General features: G+C 58.0%; 1 protein-coding gene across 9 annotated transcripts in view; it reads left to right on the forward strand.

The window, feature by feature from the left end:
• Nucleotides 1-223: 223 nt before the first annotated feature.
• Nucleotides 224-14,705, forward strand: part of NFATC1 (nuclear factor of activated T cells 1) — a 181,985-nt gene continuing 167,503 nt past the window's right edge. Inside the window, exon 1 of one of the 9 annotated variants that reach the window (XM_036884312.2) lies at nt 224-711. In XM_036884312.2, the coding sequence (XP_036740207.2) occupies nt 585-711 (127 nt within the window). In that variant the 5' untranslated portion in view covers nt 224-584. Of the gene's footprint in view, nt 712-4,600; nt 4,820-14,705 lie in introns of those variants that run through there. The other 8 variants (XM_057504309.1, XM_036884313.2, XM_057504310.1 and 5 more) reach the window with 8 other exon arrangements.

Genomic DNA, 14,705 nt, shown 5'->3' on the forward strand with positions numbered 1-14,705 from the left:
CGCATCCCGGCCAGACTGTTGGCCGTGCGCCCCCCGCCCCACGTGCGCCCCCGGCAGCCCACCGTGCGCCCCGCGGGCCTGGCGCGCGGCGGCCGTGCGCGGGGCGGGGCGGGGCGGCGCTCGGCGACTTGTCCTCCGGGCCCCGCGCCGGCTCGGGCGGGCGGGGGCGTGATGTCACGGCAGGGAGGGGGCGCGGGAGCGGCCGGGCCGGCGGGGAGGCGGGGGAGGTGTTTTCCAGCTTTAAAAAGGCAGGAGGCGCAGCTCGGCCCTGCGTCAGAGCCAGACTTGGAGAGTCGGAACTTGCCGGCACAGTCACCGCCAGGTCGGGGCGCCGGCGCGGGGACAGGGGCGCGGGCACACCCTCCGAGCCCCACCGCCGCCACCCCGCTTGGGTGCCCGGGCGGCGTCCGGCCGCCCCGCGCACACACGCCCCCAAAGACATTTCCGCGGGGCGCGCGGCGCTGAGCCCGGGCCGGCGCGCGTCCGCGGGGAGAGGTCTGCCTCCGGGACACCCGGCCGGGGCGGCGGTGCCCGCCCCGCTCCTCCCGCCGTGCCCGCTCCTCCTCCTGCTCCCCGCCGCGTGGATGCCAAGTACCAGTTTTCCAGTCCCTTCCAAGTTTCCGCTCGGCCCTCCGGCTGCAGTCTGCGGGAGCGGAGAAACTTTGGGGCCCGCGCCGCCCGCCCGCGGCACCATGAAGTCTGCGGAGGAAGGTAAGCCGGGGCGCCCGCCCCCTCCCCCCGCGGCCCCCGCCCCGCCCGCGCCCCCAGTCGCGCGCCCGCGGGGTCCCGGTCCCGGAGAGGCGAGCAGGCCAGGCCGGGGTCTGCGCGGCGGGAGGGGGCGCGGGCGGCCCCGGAGCGCGGCGGGCGCGCTGCACAGATTGGGAAGCGGTGTCCCCCTGGTGTTTCCCCGGAGCAGCCCTGATTCCGAGCGCGCCCTCTTGCCAATAGGTGTCTCCCCTCCTCCAGCGCCGAGCGCGCGCGGTCGGCCTTCGCCGGTGCAGCCTCGCGGTGGATCCCGGCTGCAGAAACTCGGGTCAAACGCAGGCGGTTTGGGCACGCGCGAGGTCAGGGCGGTCAGGACCACAGAGGACACTCTGGGATGAAGTGAGCTTTCTTTGGGAACGAAGGATGGCCCGTTCTTCCCCTGTGGGGCAAAGCCACCCCGCGGCTTCGAACACCGGCCACGTAACGTGCGGTGTGGGGGTTCTGCGCCCCGCCGCGAGTCTAGGTGGTGGCGATTCTCTCCGGGCGCCGGCTCCGCACCCCGCTTCCAGGTTGTTGAGCCCGCTGTGTTGTTGTTGAGGATTACATTTAGTGATCAAATGCGGTGCCCCAACACAGCCCCTAAATTGAGCTATTTTGCATTTTTACACACGTGAGGGTTCCAACCTTAGGAAATGGTTGTTTGAAAGGGGCCCCTGGTTTCAGCCGCTTGTTCGTAGTCAACAACGATGGCGTAAGTGCCTCCCTCGAGCCCGGTGGTGAGTGATGATGGCTGGGCACCCACAGGCGGCTCCGGCCGCACTGATAGAACCCTTCGCCTCCCCCTCAGGAAAGTCCGGCCTTGCCCAAAGCAGCCGGGAACTCCGGCCGGCCGGCCCTGGGGTGGCTGCAGGTGCTCTCAGAGAGGGGGGACTGGCAGTCTAGTGAAGGATTAGGGTGGCAGATGCATGGCGGAAACTGGGAGACGCCTTTCCAAATGCCTTCTCAGTGCTGAGGTATTTAAATCATCCTAAAAAACCTCACAGGGCTGCCAATACAAAATTATCACCCCAAAGTTTATAAGGGCAGATGTCCTTCTGAGGAGCACCGGGAACTAAATGCCAGTGTCTACACATTCTCATCAGTACGACGGCCCCACCTGCCTTAGAACTGCAGTTTTCAAAGACTGCCAGCCCCAAGAACTTGTCTTGAACACGGATGACTGTAAGAGCGTACACTCAATGTAAGGTTAGGTTTTCAGTGTTGTGATGTTATTTTCTAGTGTTTTGTTGTTTAAATGTAATCAGGTAATGATTTCAGGATGAGCTCTTGCTATTAGGAAAGCTTAAAAATTTTTTGTTGAGGTTTTTGACTTTAAATCTTTGGGCACATTTTGAAAGTTTTGCCCAGGTAGTTCTTATCTTTGCCTCTTAAAGATGAGGGTTTTTCAAAGTTTTAGGTTCCTTTATTTGAACAGTCAGTGGTCTGTCCTGCAGTAAAGAATCTTTCTCTTACAAGAGGAAAAATCATCTATGGGGGCGGGGGGTGGCTGTGTTTCATGTTTCCTCCTTAAGAACATAGTTTGAAAGTCAGCTTCCAGGTGCGGCGCCTCTTTGACTCAACGGTGTGAGTGTGTTTTATAAGGGCTGCAAAACTGGCTGACGGGAGCGTGTGATGGGTCCTTCATGGGGACAGTCTGAGGGCCAGGAGAGCAGCTTCCCGCAGGTGGAGGCCGGCCTGCCGTGGGTGGGGATGGGGGAGCTCTGTTCCCTCCCCGCAGGAGGACTGGGCCATTCGCTGCCCGTCTGCGTCTGAGCAACTCCCCAGCCTTCCCTCCAGTTTAACGAGCATCTGGGTTTGAGCTCACCAAGTGCTGGTGTTTATGAAGCCCTAGGCGTGTCGCTGCGGAGAAAGCAGAGCCGCACAGGCCTTGTAGGTCGCTGCCCGCCCACCCATCCCGAGGTTGCTCCACACAGAATGCCCCTGGGCTCCCTAGAACAGAACAAAGCTCGCCCTGTTCCCCTGCCACTTAGCTTCGTGGCGTGGTTTCCTAATCCAGGTTAGAAAAGGCCCCGGCGCTCGGGCCCGCCTCCGTCACAGCCCGGGCTGGGTTCTGCGCCCCGTGAGCACCCGCAGTCTCCGAGAGGAAGCGCCAAGCTAAACATTTCCACCAGGACAGGAGTGTCTGCTGAATTGGCGAATAGCTCCGAAACGTCACAAGATGCAAGGCACTGGGGGGAGGCGGGAGCTGGTAGGAGAAGCATTTAAAAACTAGCCCCGCATCTGCTACCTGGGCTCAGGATCTGAGGAGGGGAGACAGCAGACCAGTTCAAGACAGAGCAGGCCTGACTGCTGGCTCCCGCAGGCCAGGCAACCTGGGGGGCACCCGGGCTTCCGGAAGTGTGACCCCACCTTGTCTGCGACTGTGGAGCAGAAAGTTTTAGTCTAAACAGATGGTAAAGGCTGTTATTTGTGTGTAAAGTTTTAGAGGGGGCGAGAAGGTGGCTGAAGTTAAAAAACAAAACCGAAAAGAGAAAATGAAGTGTTGAGGCTTCTCAACAGAAAACAGAACTTCCATTTGCCTGAAGGTCAGCAAAAAACAGCAGACTAAAACAAAACAACCCCAACTTACCTCTCAAAGTGAGAACTATTATTAGAAACTAAATCAGGCCAAAGTGAACCATAGTTTTAATCACTAGGGAAAACCAGCCATTTGAAAAGGGTCCTGGGAGGGATGCGTTTGGGGGGGGCGGGGGGGGGGGCACTGAGGGCTTGTGATTCACCGGTTAATCTGCTTCTGGAAAAAGCAATACCCTCGGGCCAATGGGGGCTGCAGGGCAGAAGGGAGGACACAGTCTGAGAGCAGCAGAGTCCCGGAATCCTTCCCCTCCGGTCTCCGCAGTCGTGTGGCTCCCAGCCACTTAGGGAGCCGTGGCCGCCTCCGTTCTCTTGCTCTTGCAGGTGGTGGTGCCGAGGCCCCGGGGAAAGTCAGAACAGCTGGCAAAGAGGGTGCCAAGGGTGGTGCTCAGGCCCGTCCGGGTGCTGCGCCTGCAGCGAGCGTCCCGCCCCTGTGCCCAGGCCTTGGCTTTGAACCCCCTCTTGCTTCTGTGCCCCCTCAGTCTTTGAGAGCTTGGCAGTTGCTCGTGGAATGATGGGCAGGTTAGTTGTGGATGCACAGGAGTGGGTTCCTGGGTTTTAGGAAGCTGGGGGCCAGAGGGATTAGAAGCAAGGGTGACCGGTTGGGTTCTGGCCTGTAAGTGGAGCCCATGTTCTGGCACTCCGGCCGACCTCTTCAGCCACAGGCGGGGGGCTGGACTATTTTCCCCTGTGTTCCCCGCTCCAAGGGGCAGAGCTTTTCTGCAGGAGGGAGAGGAAGCGCCTGCGGAAAGCACCATCCTGGTTCCATCTGTGCCCCAGGCCCGGGGCCCCTGGCAGGACGCGCCAAGTCCTCGCTGCAGGGAGGCTCGGGAGTTTGAAAGCTTTTCAAAAACGTCCAGACGCCTTCCGCAGGCTTGGAGCAGCGACCCGGCTCCCCACCACCCTGCCTCTCGGGGGAGCGCGCCGGCAGCCCCGCTGCGCACCGGGCACCCAGCAGGGGTCCCAAACGCCTGCTGCCACCCCGGCCTCCGCCCGCTGGGCTCGCGCCGCCGGGGGCTGCGCCCCGTGTCCCCGACCCCCCGGTGTCCCCCGCCGCCCCAGGCGCAGGGCGGACCCCGGACCCGCGGCGTCCCTCCCGGACCCCCGGCGCAGTCGGGGGCGGCGGCCACGGGCGGGCGGCTGGCGCGCAGACCGGCCCGCAGAGTTTATTTGAGACTCGGAAGCGGGCCGCCGGCCGGGCCTGTTTGTGTCAACCCGGAAACGGCGGGGGCGGGGCGGGGGCGGCGCGGGGGAGTCACGTTACCCGACGACGCGCGGCGGGCAGGGCGCGGGGCGCTGCCGGGCCGGGCGGCGCGACCACAGGTGCCCGCGGCGGGACCCCGACCCCGGCCCCGGCCCCACCGCGGACCCCGGGCCCCAGCCCGTCCCGACATGACGGGGCTGGAGGACCAGGAGTTCGACTTCGATTTTCTCTTCGAGTTTAACCAGAGCGGAGAGGGCGCCGCCGCGGCCGCCCCAGGTGGGTCCGCGCGGGGCCGGGAGGGGGCGCGGGTTCCAGGGGCGCGGGGCTCAGGGTGGCGAGGCCCGGGGGCGCGGGGAGGGGGAGGAGGGGTGCTGGGGTCTGAGGAGCAGGGCCCTCTGGTGTGGGGCCTGCGGGCGTGCTGCCCCTGCCTGCCTCTCGGCGCCCCCTTTCCCGCCCCTCGTCCTGACGATCCGCAAGGCCAAGGGCGGCGCCCACAGTCCCCCCACTGGCTGCATCCTGTGCCCCGGCCGTTTCAGGACAACAGAAAACAGGTCAAGCTTAATGGCAGGTGTGGGGTGGCGGGGAGGCCACCTGTGGGGCCGGTGGGTCTCAGGCCGGGCGTGCTAAAGGCTGGCGTTGGAAGTGCCAGGCCTCCTGCTGTCCGCACCTGTTGGGGTCCTGTCCTCAGAGCTTTCCCGCTGGAGGGGCTCCTCCGTCGGGGTCCAGGGTTGGGCACGGCCCCCAGGTCGGGTGACCCCCGGCCATGAGCAGAGGACGGGTCAGGCAGCCCCTCCGGATCTGTTCCTGGCCCCCCGCTCTGCATCGGCGCCCCGATGCCTCCCAGGCAGTGTAAAAGTGGAACTGTGGTCTGCGGGCAGTGGGAGCTTTTTCTTTCATTTTCTCCTCTCTGTAAAACTACAAGTTCCAGTGAAACAAACAACAAATAAGCACCCTTCCAGCCCCCAGAGTGGACGCTCTTGAGGAAGAGCACCAGCTGTTGAATGGCCCCTGCCAGCCTGGGAATTGACACCCGGGAGCCCCTGCCGCCGGCCCCAACTCTTTTGCCCGTCGGCCTCCTCTGCCGACTTCGTTTTTCTCTGCGTCCCTGCCCACGTGGCACTGAAGTGAGGAAGCTGAGCCGGTGCCCTTGGCACGCATGCACCGGCCGCCTTTTCTGCATAATATTTTCCATGTCATGCACCACTCTTAAAAACCATGACGTCCTATTCATTTTTGAAAAATAAATGTTCCAACCAGGTGGAGGCTGCCTGATCCTCTCATCTGCCCCTCTGAATGTCTTTCTCACCTTCCCATCTTCCAGGCCCTGGGCCCCTGGGAGCCGGGGAGGCGAGGGGAAGGGCGGCAGCTGCTCGGAGACACTGGGGGAAGGCTGCCGGGCCACCCCACATTCTTGCTGGGGTCTGGCTGCCCCGGCGCTGAGTGCAGATCCTGGGGGCTCAGCTGCTGTGTGTGCGTTCAGCACGCACCGTTAGGGAGGGGGCCTCACTCCTGACCTCTCTGTGAGAAAAATGTCCTGGACAGGGGCGTTCACCCTCCTGGATTGTGCTGGGCCGTGGCACATCCTGTCTCGGGTGCTCTGGTGGAGGTGCTCTGTGGCTTTGGGACTTGGGGAGCTCCCAGAGTGGGGCAGGCCTCGCCCCCCCCAGCCTTCCTTTGCAACCTGTGTAGTGAAGGCTGCCCTTTGAGCATGTGTCCCCCACGCAGCCTCCCAAGGGACGGCACCGGGGACCAGCACCTGGGCCAGCTTTGGGGGAAGGGAAGCCCCAGGCAGCTGGCGGGAGCCCTGGGCGGAAAGGCCAGGCAGAAGTGGAAAGGGCTCCTTTCCTCTTATCACATGTTAGAAAGAGTTTCTAGAAAACATTCCTTTTATATATTTATTTTTGTGAAAGACACATGCTTGCCTTCTTTTTCATTAAGACTATGTTTTTAGAGCAGTTTTAGGCTCACAGCAGAATGGAGGGGAAGGTACAGAGATGTCCCCTGCACCTCCTGCCCCACCTGCACGGCCTCCCCCACTAGCGGCACGGCCACCAGATGGGGCGTTTGTGACTATTGGTGGACCTGCAGGGACACGTCTTGGTCACCCTAGCCGAGGCTGGGAAGGGCCTGCCCAGCAGGGGCCTGGTGGACGCACAGAGCCTACAGATCCGACTGTAGTCCCACACTAGGGTCAGCCTGGTGTGGACACATGTATGATGACACGTAGCCCCACCAGTGCCACACACAGTGGTTTCCGTGCCCTCAAAGTCCTCTGTGCTTCGCCTGTTCCTCCACCCCCCCCCGGCCCCCTGGGGCTGCTGGTCTCACTGCCGCCATAGCTGTGCCTTTTCCTGAATGTCACCCAGTTGGAATCACGCATATGTAGGATCTCAGGCTGGCTTCCTCCACACAGTGTGCATTTGAGGTTCCTCCAGCTCTTCCCGGGGCCTGACAGCTCGTTTCTTTGTAGTGATGAAGAATGTTCCCCGTCGGGATGGACCCGCGCCGGTTTACCCATCCTCCAGGAAGGACATTTGGTTGCTTCCAAGTTTTGGCAACTATGAATCGAGTCCTTTCTTGTTCTTGTTAAGTCTTACATTACATTGTAGTTAATAATTGTTAAATTATTACATTGTTATATTAGGTCGTTACATTACCTTCTGTATCCCATAATGGGAGATAGAAATGGCTTCCCATTATTTCCAGAATGAGCCTGGGTATGAGTAACTGAGTGACGGGTCCTGAGGTGGAGTGAGAGGTGGTGTATAGACGGTACTGACAGGTGGGCGCATTGTCCGCGGGATGCCAGCCCGTGACGGCTTGCTGCTGACCCGCTTCCTTCAGTGGAGAGCAGTGTCCGGGCCTGCAGGGGTCGGGTGAGCCTCCGTCCAGCCTGTCGCTCGCCGCCTGTGCTCCTGTTGGGCATGTGGCACTCACAGGGCTCCTGTCCCCCCGGCCGGTGCCTTATTTCCCGAGTGCTCAGCAGGTGCAAACAGACAGTTACCATTTGTTGAGAAAAAAGATAATTTTAAAACACTGTGCCTGGGACTAGGCAGGAATACTGTTTGCCCCGCCAGGACCTCCTCACCCTCCTGTGTCCCCAGGAGAGGCCGGGAGGCGGGCTTCCTTCTTCAGAGAGGAGGCAGAGGCCGGAGAGGCCTGTCCTTTCTGGGTGTCAGGAAATAGCTGCTGGGCTGTCAGCTGCAGGCAGGCGGGGCCCTGCTTCCCGCGGCCGCCTGCCCAGGGCTCCTGTTTTCCGAGTTACTTTGGCCCAAAGCTGCCGTGGCAACTGGGGAGGAGACTGGCTGGGCCTCTGGGTCAGAGCCGGCGTCTCCCCAGCTGCTGGGCCGCCTCACAGCCTCCGTACTGGCGGTCTGCTGGCGGGCATTGCAGGTGGCATGTCTGCATGTCTTTGGAGGAATTTGCATTAGGTTGGTGGCCAGAGTGGTGATGGTGCCAGCGAGGGGCCTCGGGAGGCCCCCCTGTGTGTCCTGGGGCAGGAGGCCCTGCCCCGTGAGGGCTCCTGCAAGCACGGAGGCCCAGGGGCACCAACATGCAGCATGCGGTTGGCACTCTTGGCACTTGTCCATCCAAGCAGTCCCCCGTCCTCTGTGTGTGGCCAGAATCTGAGCGGTGTTTCCATCCAGGCCAGTTATTTGTGTGGGAGGCCATTTTATTTCCACATTACGATTGTTGGAGGGAGATCACAGCTAGTAACAGACAGATGCTTTTAATTCCTTAAAATGGGAGAAGGCAACACCTGAGACACAAGGTGTGGGCGCCAGGTACCCCGATGTGCTGGGGGTCTGGCCGCACCGATGTGGTTCATTCTGCAGTGCTTGCCTTTGCCGCCTGCCTCTGTGCCCTCTCTTCCTGGCATCACTGCCCTGCGAGGCTGTCTCTGTCCATCACCCTTGGGCCAGCCCATCCGTGGCCACCCATGGGCAGTGTGGCTGTGCCCAGGAACAGCGTCCAACAGCAGGGCCGGGCATGGAGCGCAGCTGGTGTGGCTTGTTTCCATTACCTGCAAAATCGCAATGTGGCTGGATGGGTGCCACCCATCGCCCTGTGGAGAAGAGGTCTGGCCGGGCGTTAGGGAGGACGGGACCTGGCTGCCGGACTCGTTCCAGTCCTATTTTGAGCCTCACGTCCTGGGGTTCAACCCCAGCAAATGCTGAAGGGTCATCTTGAGTGTGGAAGTCGAGGGCCCAGGTGGCAGGTGGCGGCCCCGTCTGTGGGCGTCGCGTCCTGCCCTGCAGAGCAAGGGCAGTGCGGGGATCCGAACAATGCTGAGATGCTGTCGGCCTTCATGGAAGGACACAGATGTACCTTCTTGGTGGTGGTTCAGAAATAATAAAATTGTTTGGTTCTGGAAAATTATTTCTCAGGATGTAATGGAATGCTTTGACAATCGGCTCATTGAACGTGCGGAGAACTGCATTTGCAGTGGGCGCTGGGCCAGCCTAGGGCAGGGTGTGTCCTGTGCTAGACGGCCCCCCTATGCCGTCCATCGACGTGTCCGCAGGGAGCCTCACGTGGCCTCTGGCTGGCGGGTGGCGGACGGCGGACACTGCAGATCGGAGCCGTCAGGGATGCACAGCTCAAGTCTTCAGCGGTCAGCCACCTTTATTACATTTTACTGCATTGACTGTTTTGGGTAGGCTCTTCGTATTTGCCTGCACTCGCGTTGCTATACTGTGCTCACCCTCACTGTGATGTAATGAATGCTGCCTGGCTAGCACCCACGTTCTGCAGACACGGCAGCAAGTGACTCTAATGGGTGTTGAGTATTTAGTGGCTCCTGACATGACATGAATCAGCCTGAGTGTCTCAGGATTGTTAGGAAAGTTACTGGAAATATTTTCATTCCATGTGCTACAGTCCTTCGAGTAGTTAAATAATTCAGGTTTCAGTATGGTTTAGGAGGGCAATAAAACCCAACTGAGTGGAACCTGGAAGGGAGGGAGGGAAACGAGGTGCACACACTGCCCGGGCAGGGGGGCAGGACCCAGGGCGTGTGGGGGGCAGGCTGGGGCTTCTCTCTCGGGCATCCGCGGGGGACCCTTTGTTCCGCAGGAGGCAGTCAGCCGTCCTGGCCCCGCCTTCTCGTGGAATGTTCATAATGAAATCCTGGCATTTAAGGCTTTCATTTTGTAATTTGTTTAATTAAGGAAAAGTCATGCCTAGGTGAGTCTTCTTCTGTTTTGTAATAAAGGCTTTATATTTTTTCTTTTTCTCATTGAATCATGATTATTGACAGCCTTTGGTTTAAATGAAGACTGCGTCTGAGCATGTTCCTGAGTCGGCGGGCCCCTGCCCCCTTCCCAGCCTCCATGGGCCGAGGCGGGGCTCCAGTGCCCACACGCACCCCGTTTCCTCTAGAGCGTCAGAGACTCTGGTGCAGACCCTTGGCAGACCAGCCTCCCTCTGCTGCCCCTCCTCCCACCCGCCCTTTCATCTGCGACCTTCTAACGGTGGTGCTCAAGGCCTCCAGTGCCCTGAGCAGCTGGGGTCTCGGGCCCTGGGTGCAGGCAGCCGGTGGGGACGCCCCCAGACCTGCTCTACTGATCGCTAGGACTGTTCTTTAATTCTCAGTGACCTTCCTGCCAGCAAAGGGTGGTTCCACTGTGGGGTCCGCTGCAGCTCTTAAAGTCAGAGGTACTGTTCTCTGAATGGGCAGGGTGTGGGGGTCTGGACCCCCTAGTGCACGGGAACTGGTCTGTGAGGAGAGTGGCTCTAGTGGGATTTTATATTTAGGAAGTTTCATATTCCTCTGCTACCTATTGCCTGCTGCTTCTTCTGCTGGACTTTGTGATTTCCTTTTAAAATGCAAATTCATTCTTCAGTGTATGCTGGATGGTCCATGTGCCTCTTTCTCGCGGAGGCTCTGAAGCCATGCAGGAAGCCATTCACTGTATCCTCAGGCAAGCCCTGAGGGACCTCTTCCATCTGGGAGGGTCTGACCATGCAGGCTTGCAGCTGGCACCCCGGAGCACCCGCCCAGGAAGGCAGGGTGGCCCATGCCTGGGGCCCGGGGCTCTGGGGGGGCCTCCAGGGTTGTTTCACCCACCCCAAAAGGGAAGGGGATCAGAGTGGCACTCAGTGCCTGCTCATGGCCCGGGAGGGTGTGTGCAAATGAGCAAAGGCCAGCACAGGTGCGGGCTGTGGGGGTGGGGCACTGAGGTCGGTCATGGGGGTGCGGGTGTGGCTGGGGCGGGCAGCCAGTGGGAGAAGCTGCCTGAGACGCTTCAGCCTCCCAGTGGAGCCCAGGAGGTTCTGTGGTGGCTAGTGAGCCAGGTGCTGGTGTGCAGGGTGCATGCATCTCCGGACCACATGCTTTTTCGACTGTGTCAAACATAATGAAGCTGCTTCTGGAAGTCTCATTACTGAAATTCTGCCCTATAAATATATAATGCAGTTTCGCACTCCCTTTATTTATTCATATTCTGCTTATTGATGGTCTGGTGACAGTAGTAGTAGTAATCATGCAATAATGGGTGGTTGCTGGGCATGCCCCCTTTCCATCCTTGCTTTTGGGTGTACTGGTTGACATCTGACTTCCTCTGAAGCCACAGAGGTGCTGTCACCCAGCATGACTGGGGACACCGAGCTTCCGGTTTTAAGTAGCAGGTCTGGCTGAAATGTTTGGACAGTGTTGGGCCAGCAGTGAAAAGGAGGGCGTGCGAGTGGAAGCGCATGCAGACCTGTGTGTGTGATGGGCACACATGTATGCAGCAAGTATGTATTAGCTTTAACACATACGTGGGTGGAAGTAAACATTTTCTTACCTCTTTCAGAGGCCTGTGGGAAGAAGTGCAGTAGCGTTTACTCTCCTGTGGGCACTGAGAGATTAAGACCCCTTATGGGTCCTAGGGTTCAAATCCTGCAGAGGCACCAAGCCCGCTCCTAAAGCTGTGCCCTTGGGCGCCTGCCTTCCTCTGGGGGACTGTCCTGCCCCACCGGCTGCTGGCTGCCCCTGCGCAGCTCCCCGCCTCCCCCTCAAGCTTTCTGCAGGGTTCCCCCAGCCCTGGGGACCCACCCACTGCAGGCGGCCGCGTGCACACCGGTCCCAGGGTTTTGCTGTCGGGTGGGGCCTCAGTAACTCCTGCGCCCCCCATGGACGTGCCTCTCTGGCTACTGGCTACTGGTTTGGCTTTCGGAGACTGGCCTGATTGTTAAACCTCCAGTGGTGGTGGTGGTGTGCGAAGTGGCAGTGAGTGAGGGCGTCGGTGGGCGGGGCCCTGGGAGGCCAAGGCCGTGCCCTCCCTGCGGCCTGGCACTGGGACTGCGAGCTGGGCAGGCACATGGCTGGCTGGGCGACACGGGCGCCAGGCCTGGTCTCCCGACAGTGGGAGGGGCCCCGGCTGCTCGTCAGCTTCTGTTCCCCAGAGGCCGACTGTCCCTTCTGCTCCCCAGACTTAGTCTCCCCTGGGGCTTTTTGGCGTCCTGCACAGGTTTTGAGCATCTGGGACCCTGACACTCTCTGGAGGTGTCCTCACAACGCCTGGGGTCAAGGGCAGGCAGGCCTGTGTGCCGTCACCCGGCTACCTTCAAGGAGCCTGCAGGAAGGAAGGAAGGCGAACAGCATTTTTATGGGGGTTCAGAACAGTAGAAGCAGGGCCTCGTTGGCTGCTGCTTCAGGAGGCGGTGACAGTGGCTTCCCACCCACAGGGGTGCTAGACACTCTCTGTTGGTGAATATGGTGGGGTCTTTGCCAGCCCCTTGAGACCCTGGGTTTCCTGGGCTAGATCCACGGGGGGTTCTGGGCCATGGCTCAGCAGAACACGGCATCTTCAGGGCGGTGTCTGCACTGCAGAGGGTGTAGGATTTCCACGTGTGTGTTTCCATTATTTAGAGATCTTAAAACACTCATCTCTAGGCGCACAATGATAAGGTTCCAGGGTGGTGCAGAAAGCCTACAAATAGGAAACCTGGAAGTGTGGCTTTTCTGTTAAAAATTACTAATAACATGAGTAATAATTTTAAAAAATACTTCATTGAAGTTATAATTCACACATAGTGATTCTTACATGCAGCTGTGCATCAATGTCAGTAACTTTTTTTTATTAAGGTGTCATTGATATACACTCTTATGGAGGTTTCACATGGAAACACAATGTGGTTACTACATTCACCCATATTATCGGGCCCCCACCCACATTCCCCAGTGCAGTCACTGTCCATCAGTGCAGTAAGATGCCAGAATCCCTATTTGCCTCCTCTGTGTTGCACTGCCTTCCCCATGATCCCCCCACACCAAGTGTGCCAATCATAACACCCCTCAATCCCCTTCTCCCTCCCTCCCAACCCACTCTCCCCCAACCCTCCCCTTTGGTAACCACTAGTCCCTTCTTGGAGTCGGTGAGTCTGCTGCTGTTTTGTTCCTTCAGTTTTTCTTTGTTTTTATACTCCATAAATGAGGGAAATGATTTGGTACTTGTCTTTCTCCGCCTGGCTTATTTCACTGAGCATAATACCCTCTAGCTCCATCCATGTTGTTGCAAATGGTAGGATTTGTCTTCTTCTTATGGCTGAGTAATATTCCATTGTGTATATGTACCACATCTTCTTTATCCATTCATCTACTGATGGACACTTAGGTTGCTTCCATTTCTTGGCTATTGTAAATAGTGCTGCGATAAACGTAGGGGTGCATCTGTCTTTTTGAATCTGAGAAGTTGTATTCTTTGGGTAAATTCCTAGAAGTGGAATTCCTGGGTCAAATGGTATTTCTATTTTGAGCTTTTTGAGGAACCTCCATATTGCTTTCCACAATGGTTGAACTAATTTACATTCCCACCAGCAGTGTAGGAGGGTTCCCCTTTCTCCACAGCCTCGCCAACATTTGTTGTTGTTTGTCTTCTGGATGGTGGCGATCCTTACTGGTGTGAGGTGATATCTCACTGTGGTTTTAAATTGCATTTCTCTGATGATTAGTGATGTGGAGCATCTTTTCATGTGTCTGTTGGCCATCTGAATATCTTCTTTGGAGAACTGTCTGTTCAGCTCCTCTGCCCATTTTTTAATTGGATTATTTGCTTTTTGTTTGTTGATGTGCATGAGCTCTTTATATATTTTGGATGCCAACCCTTTGTCAGATCTGTCATTTATGAATATACTCTCCCATACTGTAGAATGCCTTTTTGTTCTATTGATGGTGTCCTTTGCTGTACAGAAGTTTTTCAGCTTGATATAGTCCCACTTGTTCATTTTTGCTTTTGTTTCCCTTGCCCGGGGAGATATGTTCAAGAAGAGGTCACTCATGTTTATGTCCAAGAGATTTTTGCCTCTGTTTTATTCTAAGAATTTTGTGGTTTCATGATTTACATTCAGGCCTTTGATCCATTTTGAATTTACTTTTGTATATGGGGTTAGACAGTGATCCAGTTTCATTCTCCTACATGTAGCTGTCCAGTTTTGCCAACACCAGCTGTTGAAGAGGCTGTCATTTCCCCATTGTATGCCCATGGCTCCTTTATCAAATATTAATTGACCATATATGCTTGGGTTTGTATCTGGGCTCTCTAGTCTATTCCATTGGTCTATGGTCTGTTCTTGTGCCAGTACCAAATTGTCTTGATTACTGTGGCTTTGTAATCACCTGCTTTTTTTTAAAGAGGGATTTTTGGCCATGAGCCACTGCCAGAATTTCCATGAGAGATGCCCCAGAATCTAGGTGTTCGTCCTTGAGGTGTTTCTTTGTGGCTGGTGCACAGGGATCAGCCTGTGGAATCTCTTTGATGCAGGTTCCTGTATCTAAAATCAATCCACCTTTCCATCTGTGTTAGAAATTGAGGACCTCGTGTGAGCTGGGCACAGGCCTCGCTCTGAGGGCAGCCACGAGGCAGGTGGCCAGTGGGGATGGGGATTTGGGGGTGGCTGGGGAGGCAGTTTTTGAGTAAGAGCAGAAGGCAGCCGCATGTGGCTCCGAGGGGCAGAGGCTGCCAGCAGGACGCCCTGGGCAGGCGCTTGGTTGAATGGGAGGGTGCTGAGGCCCTGGCTGGGGTAGGGAGGGAGGGAGGGTGGCAGTGCAGGGGACGGGCCACCGGACCAGGACTTTGGGCTGCTGGGAGCATCAGGAGGCCACTGCAGAGGGAGCTGGGCACTGGGCCTGGGGCAGACCACCCAGTGGAGGGTCTGTGCTTGGATGACCGCTCTCACT

The sequence above is a fragment of the Manis pentadactyla genome, chromosome 6 (genome assembly GCF_030020395.1).
Source record: "Manis pentadactyla isolate mManPen7 chromosome 6, mManPen7.hap1, whole genome shotgun sequence".
NCBI classification, from domain to species: Eukaryota; Metazoa; Chordata; class Mammalia; order Pholidota; family Manidae; genus Manis; species Manis pentadactyla.